General features: G+C 42.9%; 1 protein-coding gene across 1 annotated transcript; it reads right to left on the bottom strand.

Annotated features, from left to right (window-relative positions):
• Window positions 1-5,838: 5,838 nt before the first annotated feature.
• Window positions 5,839-21,145, bottom strand: ZP3 (zona pellucida glycoprotein 3). The gene is made up of 8 exons (XM_044676442.1): window positions 20,858-21,145; window positions 12,576-12,694; window positions 8,079-8,182; window positions 7,680-7,857; window positions 7,490-7,607; window positions 7,313-7,404; window positions 6,439-6,587; window positions 5,839-6,038 (listed from the first exon to the last, which is right to left on the bottom strand). Exons 1-8 carry the CDS (start codon window positions 21,143-21,145, stop codon window positions 5,839-5,841), a joined length of 1,248 nt encoding a protein of 415 aa, XP_044532377.1.
• Window positions 21,146-22,033: the final 888 nt, after the last annotated feature.

Genomic DNA, 22,033 nt, shown 5'->3' with positions numbered 1-22,033 from the left:
TATGAGAAGCAGAGAGGGCAAAGCAAAGTCCAAGGAGGGGAGACACCTTTGTTAGTAACATCCTTTCCTTCTTCTCCCTGACCCATTATGGCAGCCAAATCTACTGCTTATGGAGGTCGCATGTTGGAGGGAGTCTGGACCATTCTGGAAGGGAAGCTCCTAGAGGGCAAGGAATGTCTTTTTTCCCCCCTTTGTAGTGACAGCACCTATCACAGTGCCAGGCCCAGTTCTTAGGGAATGGATCTGCTTATTCTGCAGAACACAAAGGGTAAGGGGAATCTCTTATCCATTTTTGCTCAGATGCCCTGGGGAGAGTCTTCACAAATTCAGAATCTGTTCAAGGACTCTCTCAAGCTTGCCTGTCCTCAAGTTCCGGTTCTGAGTGCTGAGGCAGCTTCCTGTTTGTGACCTCTTTACCTCTTCTATGAGAACTCTCTGCTTCCTGTCCCAAACTCAGAAATCAGAGGCAAAAAAAATGTCCAAAAAGCCCTGGAAGATGGAGTTCGAGTTTCCAAATGCAGAGACTTGCCAAGTGGACGTGATGGAAAGCCCTCACACCCATTCTGAAGGGAGGGATGCAGAGGATTTCAGATTGTTAGAACTAAAGGTTTGGGGGAGACTCTAGAGATGACGGGGGCCAGGGGTTCTTAACCTTTTCTGCATCATGGGCCCCTTGGTAGACTGGGGAAGCCTGCAGACTTTTCCTCAGAAAGTTATTCAGTGTATACAGAAAACACACTGGATTACAAAAGAAACTAATTATACTGAAAGTAGATGCTCGAAGTATTTTCCTGGAGTTTGTGGACCCTGTGTTCTGAACTCCAGACCTAGAGTGAATGGCGGAACTGAAACTAGAAGCTAGGTCTTCTGACACAATCCAGTGATCTTTTTTTAACCCACATTGTGCCAAATCCTGGGGTTCCCCCAACACTGACTTGAGGCCCCATGGCCTCGAGCCAATGGTTCTTCTTATCCAAGAGAGAACAATCTTTAAGGGTTGGTTCATTTTCCTTTTGGTTTTCTTGGTTGAGTGGTAATCGGAAAACAATAATGGGAACAAATGGAAGAAAATGGATTGGGTGAATGTAAACATGAGAATCTCACCCTAATTCTACCTTCAATACTCACTAGCTGTATAAACCTGTACAAGTCAGTTAAATCTCTGTACCTCATAGTTTGTAAAATAAAGGATTTTGATTCAGAGGGTCTTGGATTTAGACTTGAAGGGATCTTAAAGATTATCTATTCTCACCTCTTCCCTTTAGCTACTGAGGTTGAGTTTAAGTGGTTTGACTAAGATCACCTAAATAGTATCTGCAGCATTATTTGAACTCAGATCTTCCTGAGTACAAGTGTGTTCCTCTAGCTAGCCCCTACACCACCAGTCTGAGAAGTTTAAGGTCCTATCTCAATCTGTGACCTATGATCCTACATCATTATTTCTTTTTTTTTTTTTAGGGAATTATTTATTTATTTACTCATTCATTCATTCATTCATTTTTAGATTTAAATATTTTACTTTTTCAGAAAATTTTTCCATGGTTACATCATTCTTGCTTTTACTTTCCCCTTCACCTTTTCTTATATGTTTCCTCTCCTGTAGTTCTTCCTCTGAATGTGGGTAGCATCTTTACCAGAAATCCCTCAGAGCTGTCCTGGGTCATTGCATAGCTGCTAGTACAGAAATCCATTACATTCGATTTTACCACAGTGTATCCATCTCTGTGTACAATGTTCTTCTGGCTCTGCTCCTTTCACTCTGCATCTGTTCCTGGAGGTCTCTCCAGTTCACATGGAACTTCTCCAGTTTGTTATTCCTTTTAGCACAATAGTATTCCATCACCCGCATATACCACAATTTGTTCAGCCATTCCCCAATTGAAGGGCATTCCCTCATTTTCCAGTTTTTTTGCCACCACAAAAAGCGTGGCTATAAATATTTTTGTACAAGTCTTTTTATCTATGATCCCTTTGGGGTACAAACCCAGCAACTACATCATTATTTCTAAAGAAGATCCAGAGAGGGTAGTTGTCTGGGAAATGGGGGAGCCACATCTCTCATTTCACTCAGTGTTCAGAGGCCTCCATTCTCCTACTGATCCCTTCTCCAAGGAGGCTGATGCAGGGAAGGGGAAAAGGTAGGAGCTCTTGTCCTGGAGGCCCAATGAGAGTGATCTGAAGCACAAAGGAACCTCATCCTTAGAAAAGAAGGCTGTCACTGTCCTCAAAAGGCTTTAGAGGGTCTTTGGTCACCTCCCCCTGGATTGCTTGCCTAGTTAACATTTCATAGCTCTCTTGTTGGAGATTTTTGAGGCATTTTCTTCCTATCGAATATAAGATCCACATTTTTTTATAAATTAAATTTTATTTTACTTTCAGTTCCAAACCTTCTTCCACTTCCCCTCTCCACAGAGAAGGCAAGAAACACAAAACCCATTCCAATTAGGCATAGTCATATAAATCAGATCACCAGATCAGCTGGGATGGGCCTGGTAGGAGGAAGGTTGGACTTGATGTCCTTTGAGGTCACCTTCTGGCTCCAAGGTCAGATCCCATGATCTTAAGTTATTTCATGATAGGTCATAAGTAGGCAGCAGAACACATATTTGAATTCCAAGTTGATGCTTCCTGGCCTTATAACTTGACCAAATGACCTTACCTCCTTGGGCCTAATTCTGACTTTTTTTTGTAAAGGAGGAGGAATTCTGTGAGTGGAGTGGGGAGAAGAGAGTTGATCAGCTTGAGAAGCATGCTGGATGGGGAGGCTCTGTTTAGGACTTCGCATCTTCCCATGGAGTCCATGGATGCACCCTTTGGTGCTTTGTGAAAGATGAATCTCAGGGCCTAAGGCTAGCTTGATGGGTAGGACCAAAGTAAGAGGAGCCAGCTATTTCTTTGTGCTAGCCAATAAGAAGGAAGGGTCTAAAGACTGGACCAGGCACACTCAATAGTCTAATTCTAGACCACGGAGATGCTGCTTCCATCTCTTGGACAAGACCATTCCCACAGTAAGAACAGAGGTTCCTCTCTGGTCTCTCACCTGTGCCCAGAAAAGGGCAAGCATGGGCTGGGTGTTTAATAGGACAACAGTAAAAAGGAAGGCTTCCCCCAAGACAGTCCCAGGGAAACAAGTTTGTCCCTGTTTACCACAGGACATACTCCATGAGCCAGCAAAGGTCCTGCCCACACCCTATCCAGTCAGTACAAAGTCCCCAACGTTCATCAGCCTCCCAGCTCAGCCCAAGTGATCAGGGAACTCCCAAACGGACCTGCTACACTTTTAAACCTAAGGATCCGATTGAGAGCTGAAAAGGATGGACCTTTGAGGCCATTTGTTCTAACAGATGAGGAACGGGATGCTGTGCAATATAGTGATTTGCTCAAGTCCCAAAGGTAGGAAAAGTAGCAGAGGTGGAATTTTAACCCAGCTCTTTGGACTCCAGATCCAGCCCCCTTTCTCTTATCCTCCATGGCCTTATGTCTTTGTAGTTATACCCAGCCCCTCTTTTACTGAGGGAGAAATCTGAGGCTCAGATTTATAAAGCAACTTGTCTAAGATCTCAGAGGGGAATAGGGAACCCAGAACTCAGTCCAGCACTCTTATCAGGACAGCTAATTTGCAATCATCCATTTGTCTTATCAGAAATTGGGAGGGGGCAGCTGGGTAGCTCAGTGGATTGAGAGTCAGGCCTAGAGGCAGGAGGTCCTGGGTTCAAATCCGGCCTCAGACACTTCCCAGCTGGGTGACCCTGGGCAAGTCACTTGACCCCCATTGCCCACCCTTACCATTCTTCCACCAAGGAGCCAATACTATGTATTGGCTCCAAAACAGAAGGTAAGGGTTTAATATTAAAAAAAAAAAAAAAGAAAGAAAGAAAAAAAGAAAAAAAGAAAGAAAGAAATTGGGTGCTTAATCCAGAGAAAGAACTGGGGAAGTAAAAACAAGAAAAACAACTGCTTGATCACATGGTTTGATGGGGATATGATCTGGGATGTAGACTCTAAGGGATCACCTTTGTGCAAAAATCAATAATATAGAAATAGGTCTTGATCAATGATACATGTAGGGGCAGCTGGGCAGCTCAGTGGATTGAGCATCAGGCCTAGAGATGGGAGGTCCTGGGTTCAAATCCGGCCTCAGACACTTCCCAGCTGGGTGACCCTGGGCAAGTCACTTGACCCCCATTGCCCACCCTTACCAATCTTCCACCAAGGAGCCAATACACAGAAGTTAAGGGTTAAAAAAAAAGAGAATGATACATGTAAAGCTCAGTGGAATTGTGCATTGGCTATGGGGGGGTGGGAAAAGGGGAGGGAAAGAACATGAATCATGTAACCATGGAAAAATTCTTAATTAATCAATTAAATAAAATAAAAAGAAACTGGGTGCTTAGCTCTGGGCAACAAAGCTGCTAAGTTTGGTCATGAGAGAATTTCTAAGCCCTCAAGAAGAGGATCTAGTCTTAGTGGCCCCCAGTTTAGTCTCTTACCTACTGCCAATAAGTTTTACCAAACTGATCTCTAAGAAAACATTTATCATAACTTCAGTTTGGGGACATCAGAGCAAGACCCAATTATCTCAACAACGGAAAGAAAATAGAACATCTACTGCCCCATCCTGTTGGCAGCTAGCCTGAAATTAGTGGCAAATATGTAGAAATTCATGTGTGACATTAATCCTTACAGCTTTTTGAGGATACATGTCTGTGTGATTAAGCCACTGTTTTGGGCAAATAGCTGGCTAGCTGTAGGGTATGACTGGAGAAAGAACAAGGTATCCTTCTGCAAAGGAGGATTCTAGGTACTCTCAAGCGGTCTGTTCTTTTTTAGACCCTTTCCTTCTGTCTTAGAACCAATACACAACATTGATTCTAAGGCAGAAGAGTGCTAGGTAATAGGGGTCAGGTGACTTCACCAGGGTCACACAGCTAAGAAGCAGCTGAAGTCAGATTTTAATTCAAGACCTCCTTCTTGCTCTCAATCCACTGAGCCACTTAGCTGCCCCCAAGAGACCCATTCTATTCATTTTTTTTAAACCCTTAACTTCTGTATTGGCTTCTAGGTGGAAGAGTGGTAAGGGTGGGCCATGGGGGTCAAGTGACTTGCCCAGGGTCACACAGCTGGGAAGTGTCTGAGGCCAGATATGAACCCAGGACCTCCTGCAAGGGACCCATTCTAAAATAAAACCCATAAAGCATTAAGGCATGGAGAGGGCACTGGACTTGGGGGTCAAGAAGATTTGGATTCAGATCCTGCCTTAGATACTTATCACTATGTAACCCCAGACAAGTTCTTCAATTTTCTCTTCCACAAAATGGAGTGGGTTGACTTCCAGAGGAGGAGCTTATGATCCCTTTCCACTTTTATATCTGTGATCTCATGAAATAAATGCTTGTTTAAATGGGGCAGAAATAAAGCTTCTCTTTCCCATGGCTATTATGACAAGAAAGTAGTGAGCTCTCCTTACCTAGAGGCATTTAAACAGGTTAGATGACTTCTTCTCTGGGCATTATATGGGGTATTCATGGTTCAGGTAGCAATGAAATATATGGTTTGAGTTCTCTTATTTGGGGATTAGAGAGGAGGAGTCTTATTCCTGGAGGTAGGACAGAAAACAAATATTTTCTAGCCTGTCTTTCCACCCACACCTAATATGATTTGATTTAAAAATAAAATTACTCTCCCCAGGAACAGCCCAGACCAATTGTAAGTGGCCAACCAAGAACAAGCCCTGTAATCTCTAGCCTGGCTCATTAATACTAATTCATGACACCAGTCAGACATCAGGAGCCTTTTTTTCTCTTTTCTTCTTTTTTTTTTTATTGGCTTGTAGACAAGTCAAGAGGCACTGCTGCGTTTCCTACAGAGGAGAACCAGGGCCATGATGACTAAGGCAAGAGCCAGAGCAGCAATCAGAGACAGGCCCAGGCCAAAGGCTGCGTACTTTTCCATGAAATCCGGGTTGGGCTCCTGTGGGGTGTGGTGACTGACATTCACTGCCAAGAACACAGGCCCAGCGGTGACGTCTGCTTCCCTCACTGGGGATGATGGAGAGAAAGAACGTGAGACTTCGGGCTTAATACCTGAAATTTGGCGCCCCACTAGCCTTCGATAAATTTAGACAGAAAATAGTCCTAAGACTCATACATAGCTCTAGGGCTGGCAGGGATCTTGGAGGCCATCTAGGCCAACCAACTCATTTTATAGCTGACGAAACAAAGGCTTGGGGAGTAGAAATGAAATCAATCTGTCCAGGCAGTAAGCAGCAGGATCAGAATTTGAACCCAGGTTCTTAGTTAGTTCCAGGGTTCTTAGTTAATAACTTTAGGGGAAATCATCTCCCAAGGGCCATGCTTGAGAGAACTATTTCTAGGTTGATCCTAGGGAGGGATGATCTCAGATGAGGAATCGGGGGCCCATAGCTATCTTCACGAATACCTGGCAGCTGCTGGAGGGGAGCCGTCCTCTTCCAGGGCTTGGCAGAGATGCCGTCTGCGGGAAGTCGTCTCCTGGACCGGTTTGGAGTTCCGCAGTCTTTGGAACTACAGCATCTGCAGATGTCAGGAGGGCCTTCTACTGGAAACCAGCTGGGGAGAGAGATGGAGGGGGAATGGAAATGAGAGCAGAAGAAAGGTTATTTCTAGACCAAAAAGCATTTATCGCGGGCTTGCTATGTGCGAGGGACACAGAAACTTAAACCAGTCCTCGTCTGTCCCTCGACAAGCCTCTGTTCTACCGGGAGATGGCAGAGATCATTGTTCTAAACAACGAAGGTAATTGGGAGGAAGGAGGCAAGGCCTCGTGAAGGGGGTGTCTGAGGGGAATTTTGAAGGAAACCAGTGATTCCGAAGAGTTGGAGGTACAGGAAGTAGGTGGGAGAGGACATGCTTTGTGTGAAGAACTGGGTGGCCACATATAAGGTTGGGCCCAGGTTGTGAAGGCCTTTAAATGGCAGCAGAGGAATGTGGATGTTGCCAAGTAATAGGGAGCCGCTGAATTTTGAGGGATGACATGGTCCATCTTAGGCTTTAAAAGATCTCTTTGGTCCCTGGAAAATGGATCAGAGATCTAGTCAATGGTAACCACCTGCCTGCTCCCTATTCTTTTATTTATTTATTTATTTAGATTTTAATTTTTATAAAGCCCTCACCTTCTGTCTTGGAATCAATACTATGTATTGGCTCCAAGGCAGAAGAATGGTAAGGGTAGGCAATGAAGGTCAAGTGACTTGCCCAGGGTCACACAGCTGGGAAGCGTCTGAGGCCAGATTTGAACCCAAGACTCCCTACTCTTATTCTCAAGACCCACTCACCTATTAGTGGACTTGTTGAAGGAACAGGCCTTGTTTGTTTGGTCTGGCTCTTGGTCAATGACAGAGACCTTCAGATGACATGTAATATAGATCTAGGAGAGAAGAAGTCAGGTGCTGGGGAGAGGCAGGGAGATACGGTGACCTCCTTTACTCTTCATTATAGGAAAGCATATTTACAAGTTTCCGAGGATCACTGACGAAGTGGAACAAGTCCACTGTGAACTGGAGAGTGTTTGGCATAGGCCTGGGGGCTCTGAAGGCTGAAGAGGAGTCAGAAAGACCATCTACCAGGCACCTGGATGGACAGAAGGTGATGAAGGACTATCTTCTTCGAGGGGCGTGTGAGCCTGGAGGGAGGAACACTTACCCATGGTGGTCAATGATACCATAACGGGGCTCCGAGTCCTTGTCTGGGCTCAGGGTGGCCACACAGCTGTCAACAAAGAGCCTCAGGGACACATGACTGCCTGTATGGACTTCAGCCTGGAGATGGGCTATGTCACCCAGCTGGAACCCAGCTGAGGGACTCTCAGAAGTCCAGTTATCTAGAAGGCAGGATGACCGTGAACATTCACATAAATACATCAAGAAAACAGGGGCAAAGTTCTTTGTAAAAAAAAATCTTTAGAACTTAAAGAAAAATCCTAAATTTAAACACAAAACTAGGAACATTTTCATAGCCAAACTGGATCAGGATGAGGGGATTATGTGCTTGGAGTAGGGCACCTTTCTTCTCCCCTCCTCCCCTCTACCCACTTCCACTTACGGTTCATCAGGCGAAGAGAAAAGCTGAGCTTCTCTTCGGAGGCTATGGTAGACCTGAAGGGGACCCACGTAGGCTGGACAGCTCTGCTACTTACATTGCCCCACCTGAAAGAAGGGACAGAGGATATCTGACCAGTCACATGACCAATCCTACCTGAACGTCCAAGAGTTGTTTAATGTGCTCACATCTGCCCATATCATCCTCAAAAAACCCTCACTGGAAAGCAAGGGTATGCCCTTCAATTGGGGAATGGCTGAACAAATTGTGGTACATGCTGGTGATGGAATACTATTGCTCTCAAAGGAATAATAAACTGGAGGAATTCCATGTGAACTGGAAAGACCTCCAGGAATTGATGCAGAGTGAAAGGAGCAGAGCCAGAAGAACATTGTACACAGAGACTGATACACTGTGGTAAAATCGAATGTAATGGATGTCTGTACTAGCAGCAATGCAATGACCCAAGACAATTCTGAGGGATTTATGGAAAGGAACACTACCCACATTCAGAGGAAGAACCGCAGGAGTAGAAACACAGAAGAAAAACAACTGCTTGGACACTTGGGTTAATGAGGACATGATTGGGGATGTAGACCTGAAAAGACCACATCCATGTAACTATCAATAATGTATAAATAAGTCTTGACTGACCACACATAATAAAACCAGTGGAAATGCGAATTAGCTACAGCGGAGGGGGGTGGGAGGGTTGAGGGGGTGAAGGGGAAAGTAAAAACATGACTTATGTAACCATGAAAAATTTTTCTAAAAATAAAAAATTATTTAAAAATAAAAAAACCCTCACTGGATTTATCCATTCCTGCTCCATCCTTGTCTTATGTCTCAACGCGTTGGGGAGGAGTCTCCATTTACTTTTTTCTCACTTCTCTTTTTGGAATGGCTTCTACTCTCAACATTCAGCTCTAACTGTTCTCTCCAAAGTTACCATCGTAGATTCTAGGTGTTCCGATGCATAGAGCACTGGGTCTGAAATCAGGAAGACCCAAATTCAAATCCTGGCTCACCAACTGTGTGACCCTGGGCAAGGCACTTAATGTTTGCCTCAGTTTCCTCAACTATAAAATGGGGATAACTAACAGTACCTACCCTTAAGGCATTGTTGCAAGGCATGGAGTCTAGCACAACATAGGCAGTCTATAAATGCTTATTCTCCACCTCACCCTTCTTTTAATTGCTCAAATGATCTTTTTTCTTAATCCTAATCCTTCAACACTGTCACCACCTTTTCATGATAGCCTCTCTCTAGGTTTTTGTGGCACTGCCCTCTCCTAGTTCTCCTACCTGTTGGACTGCTTCTTCTCAGTCTCTTTCGTTAGGATCTTCTAGATTATGCCAGATAATCACAGGCATCTCGAAGAACTCTCTTGCACCCTTTTATCCCTCTATCCTATTTTAGTTGGTGACACTCATTACTCCCATGGTTTCAGTGACTCTCAAATCTACTTATACAAGGCTAACCTCTGCAGACTTCTAGTCTCATCTCCAATTGCCTGGTAGAAATCATAAACTGGATGTCCCACAAACATCTTAAACTTAACATATCCAAAACTAAGCCCCTTGTCTTTCCCCCCATAAGTCTCTTTACTGTTGAGTAAGTCTGCCATCTTCCTAGTCACTCAAGCTCCCAATCTGTCATCCTTGATCAATCACTCTCTCTTGATTCCTATAACCAATCAGTGGTCAGTTCCTGTTTCTATTTTTGAGATCTCTGGTGTCTGCCTCTTTCTTTCCTGATGCTGCCACACTTTAGTGCAGGTTCTCATCATCACACCTAGACCAAGGTAGCAGCTGCTGGTGGATCTGCCTGCCTCAAGTCTCTCCCCTCTCCAATCCATCCTTTACTCAACTGTCAAAATGAGCTTTAAAATTACCATATGGGGGGCAGCTGGGTAGCTCAGTGGATTGAGAGCCAGGCCTAGAGACGGAAAGTCCTAGGTTCAAATCCGGCCTCAGACATTTCCCAGCTGTGTGACCCTGGGCAAGTCACTTGACCCTCATTGCCTACCCTTACTACTTCTGCCTTGGAGTCAATACATAGTATTGACTCCAAGACAGAAGTAAGGGTTTAAAAAAATATAAAATAAAATTACCATATGAAGCCTTGGTAGCTCCTTATGATCTCCAGAATCAAGTAAAAAATCCTCCATTTGGTTTTCAAAGTCCTACATAGGCTGGCCCCCTTTCCACCTTTCTATTCTTCTTACATTTGAGTCCTTTCCAAGTTCTCTGCAATCCAGAGACTCTCCTCCTTGCAGATGACAATCCATCTCCTTAGTGTTTCTACTGGCCATCTGGTATCCTTTCCCTCCTCATTTTTACCTCCTGGCTTCCCTTAAGAAGTCTCATTTAAAGTCTTTCCTTCTCTAAAGAGCTTCTCCAAGTCCTCCTTGAGTGTAAGGTTCCCCTCTGAGATTACTCTCCATTTATCTCATTTGTAGGTGGTCTCTCATTAAGACTGTCAGCCCCTTAAGATTTAGGGACTGTCTTTTTCTCCTTTCTGTATCCCCAGTGCTTAGTACAATCCCTAGAATGCAATAGGAGCTGAATAAATGCTAATTGATTGTCTGACTTCTATTAAAGAGTTTAATTCATTCTCATTTCTGTCTGTGAATTTTAAAAAAAATATATGATAATTGTATTTCAGCATAATTGGTTTCCTTTGTAAATACACATACACACACATAAAAACACTGTGAAATGGGTCCAAAGACCTCAGAGATCCATTACAAATACAAGGTTAAGAATTCTTTAATTAGAGATCTCATGTTGGGTCTCTTCTCAACTCTGCCTCTCACCTTCAGTAGGCTACTCAATAGCTTACTTTTTTTTTTAAAGCCTTACCTTCAGTCCTAGAATCAGTACCGAGTATCAATTCCAAGGCAGAAGAACAGTAAGGGCAAGCAATGGGGGTTAAATGACTTGCCCAGGGTCACACAACTAGAAGCATCGGAGGCTACATTTGAATCTAGGACCTCTTCTCTCTAGGCCTGGCTCTCAATCCACTGAGTCACCCAGCTGTCCCCAACAGCTTACTTCTATAAAGTCCTTTACACCTTACAAAATATCTTTCGGCAACCTTGTCTGGAAATCCATTTTACAAATTAGGAAACTGAGATTTAACAGGGGAAACGTGACTTATCTTTGGTCCCACAGATAGTGACCGAGCTAGCAGTCAAATCCTCAATTCTAAATCTGTAGTTTTTTCATTGAAATCTGTCTACCTTGGATTCTCCAGAATATTTCTTAAATATTCCCATTTCTCAAATGGAGAAACTTAAGGATGAAACATTTTAAATTAAAATTAATTAATAATAATATACAATTCTCTGTTACATATAATAAAATAAGTTTAAAATATGAATATACATTCAAGTTGAAGTTTCACGATAATCTTTCCTTCTAGTTCTAAAACCTATTAATAGAGAAAACTCACAAATAATCCTGGCAAGGCCTATCTTCTGGAGAAGAAAAAAAAGAAAACAGATTTGTAGTGCTTATCTCTTCACATAATTGCAGTATAGATTGCTATAAAGAAAACATCTGAATTTATCATTGTTTACATGCCCTTCAGCTTGGGACGGGAACATGGCTCTATTTTCCCACCTACCTGCCTTCCACTCAGGGGTTGGGTCCTCTTAAAAGTGTTTTCGATGACTTAAAAGAAGTGAGAACAAGTCTAGGCTCATTTGGAACCTCCCCTTCCCCATCCATCTTCCCAGGGGCGAGGGTGAGTCTTTGGGGATGACTCTGCCCTCAGCAGGGCCTCTAGGAACACTCCCTTGACTGGAGTTGTGGCTGATACTTGACAAGCAGCCTCATGGTACCATCCCACATCCCTGTGGTGTGAAGTGAACTTTAACCAAGTCAAAATTGAGGGGGCGAACTCTAGTGGACAAAGTGCGAGGCTCAGAATCAGGAAGATTCATTCTCAAAGCCCACTTTTACTAGCTGTGTGATCCTAGACAAATTTGGCCTCAGTTTTCTTGGCGGTAAAAAGCGGGGCGAGATTGGACCAGACAGATCCAAGTTCTTCTCCAGCTATCGATTTTTGATACTATGAAAGTTGTGGATTATTTCTTCATAGAAGGACCAGGAGAAGTAGGCCAAGCCCTAATTCTATCATCTAGCCACAGAATATTGGGCAACACTTCTGCGTCTTGACAGGGAGACTCCTCATTAAAGAATAGAGTTATCCAAGGACAAAAGGTAGGGAGGAGGAAAGGAGAAGGGAAATTGGCAGCAAGCTCTTAGGGAATTAGACCATATGGAATAGTTATGGGAAAAGGAAAAAAAACAAAAAAAACAAAGTATAGGAAGGAGGAGATTTGAGACAAGTCTTTTTGCTTTCTTCCATTTTCCTGAGGGGCACACTCAGGAGTTTTAAGCCTGGAGTAACTCTGATATTTATAGAAAGAAGTCTGCCTAGTGAGTTCTTTATCTTTAGAAAGGGAAAAAGCATGGCGCCATGATACTGACCTAGGATAGTGACACTCGATGGGAACTTCTGCCTGATTAGTCCTTAAGATGGTCAAATTTCCTTCTGGGCTTGGGTGGTAGAACAGGCTTGTGCGGTATATCAGCTCATCTGAAGTTACCTGGAAGAAAGTTAAGAGGCTTAATTAACCTTCATCATAGCCAGTTCCATTAGAGAAAGTAAGACGTTCAATTCAGTGTGGTTTTTATTTAAAAATGGGAATACCTATTCTGTATGAGGCCCCAAAGAACACTGTCCCCCCAAAAGATAAGCCTATAGCCCCTGATGACCTTTGAACCTAGTGAGAGAATTAATAAAGTAAGTTAAGGCAGGTTGTTGGCTAAGGGGCAAAGATTTGGCAAGTGCACTTGAGAAATATTGCTTCCACGTTAGGAAATACCCCTCATAGGACTACTAGGTATACTACTAGCATATAGCCCAAAGTTCTATTGCATGTAGTTATTCATCCCTGTTACAATAAATCAAATTTTGACAGTGCTATAAGGCTTACACGTATTTTCCTTCATGCCAACCCTGTTTGATGCACTTATCTCATTTTTTAAATGAGAATCCAGAAGGTGAGAGGTTGTGATTCTCCTGTAAATGCACTAATTAATCAATAAACATGTATTAAGTTTCTATAATGAGTCAGGCACTGTGCTAAGAGCTGGGACTACAAATACAAAAGACAGACCCTGCTCCTGAGGACCATTCAATTTAATGGAAGATAAAATCACATAAAAGGAAGCTAAAGAGGGGGCTAGGGCCAGAAGGTGCCCAGGGGCATTGTAGGAAAATCAGAGATGTTCCAAAGTAGTACAGCAAGTAATGTTCTGAGGATAAGGAAATGTTCTGAGCTGAGCTCCTCCTTAAATGAATTGAAGTTAACTCTACCCTCTAATCAGAGGGATGGAGGGTGGTGACAAGGTGGAGTCCCAATGCTGAAGAGATTTTCCCAATAATTATCTTCCTGGGGCCTGAGAAAAAAGTGCCAAAGCAGTACAGCCAGGTGAGAAATGAGGCCAATGCATGCATTCTACTATTTATTAGCCTTGTGACTTTGGACGAGTTATTTCAACCTCCTAAGATTCAGTCTTCATCTGTAAAATGGGGATGATGCTGCAATATGCTACAGTAGAAAGTATACTGGACTTGGAATCAGGAAAACCTGAAGTTCAAATCCCATCTCAGCTGTATAATGTACTGGGTGGACAGTTCCATTGCTTCATATATACAGGACGTACAGATCAAATTGTGAGAACTCCGTGAATTCAGAGCTGCAGTACAAGTAGGACCTTTAGTCACTGCATGACCTAAACCTAGGAGACAAGGTGTACATAAAGAACTTCCAGCACACTAGAGTAACTCAGCCTGTCTGGGAAGGTCTGTTTCAAGTACTATTAACCACTTCAACAACTATAAGAATTGGAGGAAAGGACTCTTGGATTCATTGCTCACACATCGACCTTCTATCAACACTGATTGACTGTATGTATCCTGTCACATGCATTGGAGATAAAAGTCCATAGACAAGTGGACACTGTTTTGGCTGACACATTGAATTCCCAAATTGTTTTATTTTTGCTTTTCTGTTTATTTTCAATAGGATATTCGATTTTTTCCTTTCTTATTTCTTTTACTTGAAGTACATGTAACCAGTATTAACATTTTGGATTTTGAAGGATAAGTTTACAATATCTATTAGTTCTAATATCAATGCATACTCCAAAGCAGTGGTTCCCAAACTTTTTTGGCCTACTGCCCCCTTTCCAGAAAAAATATTACTTAGCCCCGTGGAAATTATTTTTTTTTAATTTTAATAGCAATTAATAGGAAATATAAATGTGCCTGTGACCATCACTGCACCACTGGATTGCTGCAGCACCCACTGGGGGCAGTAGCACCCACCTTGGGAATCACTGCCCCAAAGCTTTATATTATGGAAACCTGCCATTGGTTGTTAAAATATTGTGGGACTTTGATTAATAATTGTGTCTGATTTTAGGAGAAGGGATCACGAAAGAGTCATTGTACTGTGCAAAGAAGCACAAGGTCAAGGAGACCAACAATCCTTGTGGGATTAATGAAGTCTGTGCCAAGACAGAGGACTTGAGGTAGTAGCTGCTTGACATATGTCAGATGCAGATCTTCCTTGTGCCCCATTCCAACAAGTACCTTAGTTTGGCTGCCATTTTGACTCTCCTATCCCCGAGAACGAAGGTAAAATCAGACCAGGGAAACATATTTCCCTTTTACATCAAAAATCTAGTCCCTTTTTTCTTATACTATTGCAACTTTCTGTAATCCTGGCTGCCAATGGATAATGACTATATTTGCATTTGTCCTACAGACTTGTAGGACACAAATCACTTTAATTGGACCCTAATACAAGGACCTGTTATGGAGTTATTCTTTTTCACTCAAATTTTTATATACATAGATCTTGATATTTTTATTTTGATTTTTTTCTCCCAAAATTTACTTTTTTCCTTTGTTTTTTAGTGGTTTTGGTTTTTCTTTTGAGACTTGACTCATGTATCTGTGATAATTAGATTAAATCTACACTGCCCATCTTTATATTTAACCACCAAAGTTGAAAACATCTCCATTTTGGGTGGTCTGTAACCCACGTGTGCTAGAGTAACAAATCAGAATTTACTGACTGCCTCGTGGGCAGTCCTAAGAAAAGCGTCTGTTGTGATTGGACACATAAACTAAGAGGAGGCCACAGGAAGTGACAAAAAAGAGGCCCCTTCAAAGAGACCTTAGTCAGTTGGGCTGGGTCTTCTGGTTTGTGAACGGGACCTGAAGGAGCTCTGCTGGTTCGTGACCAGGGCATTCCACGTGGTGAATGTAAAGACTGAATCTTCCTGAACTTCTCTTTTAATAGAGACTTGTGACTAAAGCTTTTGCTTCATTTGCCTCTGGAGCCCTCTGGGCCTCTGGCCCTCTGAGTCTCCAGCTTTGGGATCAAGGCTGGATTTCCCTCGGCTGAGGGTTAATTAGATCTACCTAGATTAACTAGGGGATCAGAGCAAATTACCTACTGTGTTAGATTCTTTTTTCCTTATTTCTTCTTCCTCTTCTCATTTTTAAATAAATGTCCATAAAAGTCATTTTAACTTGATGTTACTCTTTAATTTGGGATTGATAATTGTTTAATCCCCTGGTGACCTAATCATTTAATATATTTACCAAATAAAACCCCCTTTCCCTCCATTATATGCCCCATAACTTAACCATGTACCCTGAATTGATCCAGGTGTTGGTCAAAACAGCCTCCTTAGGGAGGATTGTATAATTTTTATAAAATTCCAGATTTAAAAATTTTTGAGAGAAATTTAAGGAAAAGAAACTTGCTAACTCCTTGAATCAAGAAAGTGACCTGTTTGGAGAAAGTGCCATAAAGAAACCTATACTGCATCAGAAGATGTAGAATGAACTTTGGGATGTAATCGACTGAACTGAAGGGGGCCGAACACATTTATTCTGAATGTAAATTCTAATGCCAAAGGGGATTGTTCCCTAATTTGGTCAATGAACCTAGCAAACATTGGTTTTGCTTTCTCTTATCTCCAACTATCGTAGTTTCCTCTTAGAAAGTACAATATTGTATGTACCTTTAGCATGATCTTTAGAGGTATAAGCTAGTTATGTTAAATGATTCACTGGGGAGACTAATCTCCCAAAGAATCATGGGGGGGATTGTGAAAATAAGATTAACTCTTCCTTTGTCTATTTTTAGGTAATCAAATCAAGAACTTAAAGCAGTGATTCCCAAAGTGGGCGCCACCGCCCCCTGGTGGGTGCTACAGCGATCCAGAGGGGTGGTGATGGCTACAATTTTTTTGTATTACATTCTATTCTGAGTTCAATAAATAGTCTCATAATTTCCAAAGGGCGCTAAGTAATATTTTTTCTGGAAAGGGGGCGGTAGGCCAAAAAAGTTTGGGAACCACTGATTTAAAGTATCCCTACTCAACACTAAGTATAAGAGCTTACAAGTTTACAAGTCACTTACTAGAGTAAGCTCACACCTCCAAAGGTCACCCCCCCTACTCCTCCAGGGCTAGTTAAATTGAAAGTCCGTGATTGGTTCCCATAAAGTGGGGAAGGGACAGGAAGTGACATCAAAAAACAGCTTTAAAAAGGCCAGCTCGAGGATTCAGCCATTCATTCTGCTTCAGTGAGTTGGAATGGAGGAGGAGAATCTTTCCCTGGATCCTCCATTGGCTACCTGGGTGAGTGACTTGAGATTGCTGCCTTGGCTTTGGAGGAGGCTGCTTTGTTGGAACTTTGGCTGAAGACGCCACCAGGACCCCTGGCTGAGGATTACTGGGAAATCCACATGGAGCTGGGACTTGGGGAAGCCCTTCTCAAGCTGAGCCTGGCTTCTCAGGAGAAGGGCTAGTAGGATTATTAGAATCTGTCTCTATCTACATTTTTTCAGTTTCTCTCTTTCCACCTCTGTAAATAAAGCTGCTAAAAGTCATTTTGACTTAAGCAACCACAATATTACTTTATAATTCTCATATTTAGTCTAAAGCCTAAATTTAAACTCTTATAGTAACCCTGTGCAAGTCACTTCATCTCTAAGCCTCAGTTTCTTAATATAAGTGAATGGGACTACATGGTCTCCAATGTCCCTTTCCACTCTAAACTTATGTGAAAGATAACTCCAAATCACTAGTGAGAAGAACACAAGTCAAAATGTAAAATAAAGTTTTATATCACACCCAATACATTGGCAAAGATGACAAAAGATGGGAAAAATGATTGCTAGTAGAATTGCAGAAACACCCTTATCTTCTGTCTTAGAATCAATACTGTGTATTAGTTCCAAGGCAGAAGGATGGTAGGGTCTAGGCAATGGGGAGTTAAGTGACTTGCTCAGGGTCATACAACTAGGAAGTGTCTGAGGCCAGATTTGAACCCAGGACCTCCAGTTTCTGGGCCTGACTCTCAATCCACTGAGCCACCTAACTTCTACACTCAGATACCACTGGCAGAACTTTGAATTGGCCCAAGCATTCTGGAAAGGAATTATAATTATGCTAGAAAAGTGGAGGAGATGTCTATATTCCTCTACCCTGAGATATCCCCTAAGGCAGTGATGGGCAAACTTTTTAAAGAGGGGGCCAAAGGAAAGGAAATGCTCATCTGTCAGTCTGTTACTAAGGCAACTCTTTCGAAGTTTCATTGTATTGTATCCTATTCATTGTATTCATCAGATTAGGAATAATGTCTTGAGGCTGGATAGAACATTTTAGGGTGATGCATCTGGCCCCCAGGGCTGTAGTTTGCCCATCACTGCCCTAAGGCTATCAAAAGATAGAAAGGTTTAAATATACTAACGTAGTCCTAAAAGCAGAGAAATAGAAACAAAGAAGATTCCTCATTGTTTGGTGAATGGCAAGGCAAATTGAGGCAAATAGAATGGGATGTTAATGTGCTAGAAAACACTGAATGTAAATAATTTAGAGAAGCCAAAGAACCCAATCTGGGTTATCAGATGCAGAGTGAAACCCCCAAGACCAGTGGTTCCCAAACTTTTTTGGCCTGCCACCCCCTTTCCAGAAAAAATATTACTTAGCGCCCCCTGTCACTTACTATCGTCCCCCCTTTACAGATATTCACCACCCCCAAATGCACCCGTGACCATCACGGCCCTCCTGGATTGCTGCAGCACCCATCAGGGGGCGGTGGCGCCCACTTTGGGAATCACGGGTCTAGACCTTTCCTTTTGCCAATAATCTAAACTGATTCGATAACAGTAATAAAACAGCTGCTGGTCCAGTAATGCACCTGGTCTGTGATCTTCCATACTGTGAGAGAATAAGGCTGGTGATTTGCTTAAGCTGGGGAGTTCTGAGCCCCTGGAGGGATAAAGCTGACTGGATATCTGTAGGAGGTCAAGGTAAGTCCCTGGAGTGGAAGGCTACCAGGATGCCCGAGGAGGGGCAAACTGGTCCAGGTAGGAAACTGAACAAGTTGAAGCTTCCATGCTGTGAGTTTGGGTCTGTTGGACAGCTCTTGAACTTCCAGCCTGGGTGAAAGGGTGACCAGAGGTCTCATCTTCCCACTTACACCGCACTTCCAAATCAACACTTGGAACTACACTATCCAACTAGGGCCAAATTTGGCCCCAGAGAAGTGTTGAGAAAATGCACTTTCCTCCACTCTTTACAGAGATGAGAGACTATGGATGTGAAATATTAGCCATACTTTTAAAATCCATTTATGTGGCTGGCTTTTTTTTCCTGCCCCACCCATCATTTTCTTTAAATTCTTTGGTAAAATAGATGACTTTCTAAGTAGGAGAAGGCTCAGTTCCTCCTCTGTGAAATGAGCTGGAGAAGGAAATGGCAAACCACTCCAGTATCTCTGCCAAGAAAACTCCAAATGGAGTCACGAAGAGTTGGACATGACTGAAAAAACAACTGAACAAAATTTCCAGAAATAAAGATGATATACATTTTTTTGAAGGTATCAAAAGTATATTAAGCATCACTTGCATGCAAAATACTGTGCCCAGTTCTGGGGACATAGAGGAAAGCAGAGTCCCTGCTGCCCTCAAGAAGTTTGAATTCTTCTGAGGGTGGTGAAAAGAAGGGAACCAGCACACACAACTGGGAGGTAAGACCTAGAAGCAAAGTCAGGGAAGTCATCACAGAAGAAAGTTCCTGAGCTCAGCCTTGGAGAAAACCTGGATTCTGCAGAGATAGCATTGAGGTGGAAGCACATTCCAGAAGATTTATGAAGGTATGACTCCATGGAGACAAGAGTTGGAAAGCAGACTTTCAGAGACATCTAATAGTCATTTGGTTTGAACAGTAGATTGGACTCAGATTGTGGAGGGTCTTAGATTTTGGGCTAAGAAGTCTACTTTATTCTAGAGGTAATTGGGAGCCTCAGAAGGTTTAAGAAAGGGAGCAAGAAGGTCAGAACTGAATCTTAGGTGATTTTTAACAGCTGTGCACAACAGGGAAAGAGCCTAGAAGCAAGAATTAAGAGATGCTATTGACATAGTCAAGGGGAGACGCGAAGAGAGCATGAATGAAGGGTATTCTGCCATGGCCTGTCACCTTATATTTCCTAACTAGTCATTCCACACTTCTTCTCACATCCAGACTGGTAGTTACCACCTCACTCCTCCTATACAAGAGAGAGAAAACCTGCCTTCCTCTTGGTCTTGGCCAACATTGGCCTCTCTAAATGGGAGACTTTCCTTGACCTGTCCAGATTCTTCTCATCCTAACAGGTTGGGTTCCAGGTCTGAGAAGACATTTCTGAGCTTGCTTAGGATCATCTATATAATCTAGTACTTTATACAGTGACTTTGTAGGTTTTGTTCTTGTCTCAACTAAACTCAAATCCCCTTGAAGACAGGACCTCCATCTTTTCTTCTATAAGCAGAAATAATGTCATAGAGTTATAGACTATCATGCTAAGAAAGCTTGCCCAAAATCTTGTTTTTACAGCTGAGAAACCCAAGGAAAAACTCAAAGGGAAGTGACTTGTCCAGGACCACAAAACCAACAGCACTCCTTTACTTAAGCACCTGATATACATCCCCATTTTCCACCAAATAAAGGATAAAGTTTTGATTTGGACAATTGTGGAACTTCAAAGTCTATTACCTCTCTAGTTTTCTTGTGCCATTCCCCTTTCCCATACTCCCTTACTGGCTATGTGACCCTGGGCAGGTCACTCAACCCCTGTGTGCCTCAATTTTCAAAATGGGTATAATAATAGCACCTACCTCCCAGGGTTGTTGTGAGGATCAAATAATAATTGTAAAGGACTTAGCACTTAGGAGGCCCATAGGAGGCTTTTTATAAATGTTAATCATTGTTATTTTTGTTATTGTTCCTTTTCCCATCCTCACTTCCTAGCTGAGTGATCTTAGGTAAGTAATTTTATTCCTCTGAGCCTCAGGTGTATCCTCTGTAAAGGAGGGGGTCTGGATGACATCAAGGTTCTTTCCAGTTCTAGAACTCTGATTTTTCACCCAAAGTCAATTTACCACTCTGGACCTGAGTTTTCTCATCTGAAAAGTGGGGATGTTTGACTGAGTGACCTCTAAGGGTTCTTCCAGATCTAAATCAGCAAATCCCTGAGTAGTCCAGAAAATAGGAGTCAGGATAAAGTCCTTCCCCAGATCTGTGTCGAGCCCTCAGCTCTTTGTTTTGGGGGCTCCCAAACACAGGGTAGGTAGCTAATAGAAGGTGGTGCCCAGGAGAACAAGTGTGTGTTTCCCTAAGGAAGGGGTCCAGAGTCTTACCTGCGTGATGCTGCCACACTCATGGAGGCCAACCTCAAAAGTGACTTCTTGGGCATCTTCTTGCAAAGTTGCAGGCTTGCAGCCCCCTGGGCCCAGGCGAAGGTCCTTTGCTTTAACCAGCTTCCCGGTGCCAAACAGATCTCTTTGGACACTGACCACCAAATGGGATTCCAGGCACTGTACCTGGATGGACTGAGGAGAATGGGGAGCCTGCCAAGAAGCCCCAGTGAGCACCAGGAGCAGAAGGAGAAGAGAGAGAGGATGAAGGCTGGGGGCACCCCAAGTCATAGCTTTTCTGGGAACAGGAGAACGACGGCCCCCCTCAACCATATCCCAAAGCAGGAGCTGAGCCAAACCTGCCAGCCCGAATTCTGCCTTTGGAAGGGGCCTGACAGGGGATTGTTTATATTCTTGGAGGAGCACAGATTGCTCCCATCTGTGGGAGCTCATAGCCCAGCCCTTCCCACTCTGAAGCATCCCACTTCCACCTGCCTCTCTCAATCAAGTTAATAGCCAAACCCTTTAGCCAGCAACGAACTTGTGCCCAGCCTGTCCTGGTGGGGACAGGGAAGATGGGGGACAGGGAAGATGGGGGACAGGATCCTCGACCCTGAGGAACTCACAGTCCTCGGGCTGGTCCTGTAAGACTCACGCAGATGGAGCAGTAGCCACAGGAAGTACCAAAATGAGCCGTCTGCCCTGGGACTGTCCAATTCTGCAATTCCCAGGCAAAAAGATTCCCCATTTTCTCAGCTCCTCGTTTCCTCTGTCACTGCCGAGATGTGCAAACTGCAGCCGTCTTCCAAAGTTTCTCATTCCCCAGAGGCTTCGAATTCACTGGAGGGAGACAAGAACTAGAATAAAGATCAGTTAAAAAATAAAGGTCCTCTGTGTGACCCTGGGCAAGTCACTTGACCCCCATTGCCTACCCTTACTACTCTTCCACCAAGGAACTAATACACAGAAGTTAAGGGTTTAAAAATATTAAAAAAAATAAAAATAAAAATAAAGGTCCTGCTCTCATATAGCCTATCAATGCAAAAAATCTGGATAATTAGCAAACACAACTAGAGATTTTTTAAATATATGTATTATTTCACTAAATATTTCCCAATTACATTAAAATAATCATTTTTTAAACCCTTACTTTCCATCTTAGAATTAATACTGTGTATT

Source organism: Gracilinanus agilis, chromosome 4, assembly GCF_016433145.1.
Source record: "Gracilinanus agilis isolate LMUSP501 chromosome 4, AgileGrace, whole genome shotgun sequence".
Lineage (NCBI taxonomy): Eukaryota > Metazoa > Chordata > Mammalia > Didelphimorphia > Didelphidae > Gracilinanus > Gracilinanus agilis.
Note: the sequence above shows the minus strand (reverse complement) of the source record. Positions and strands in the feature narration are given on the sequence as shown.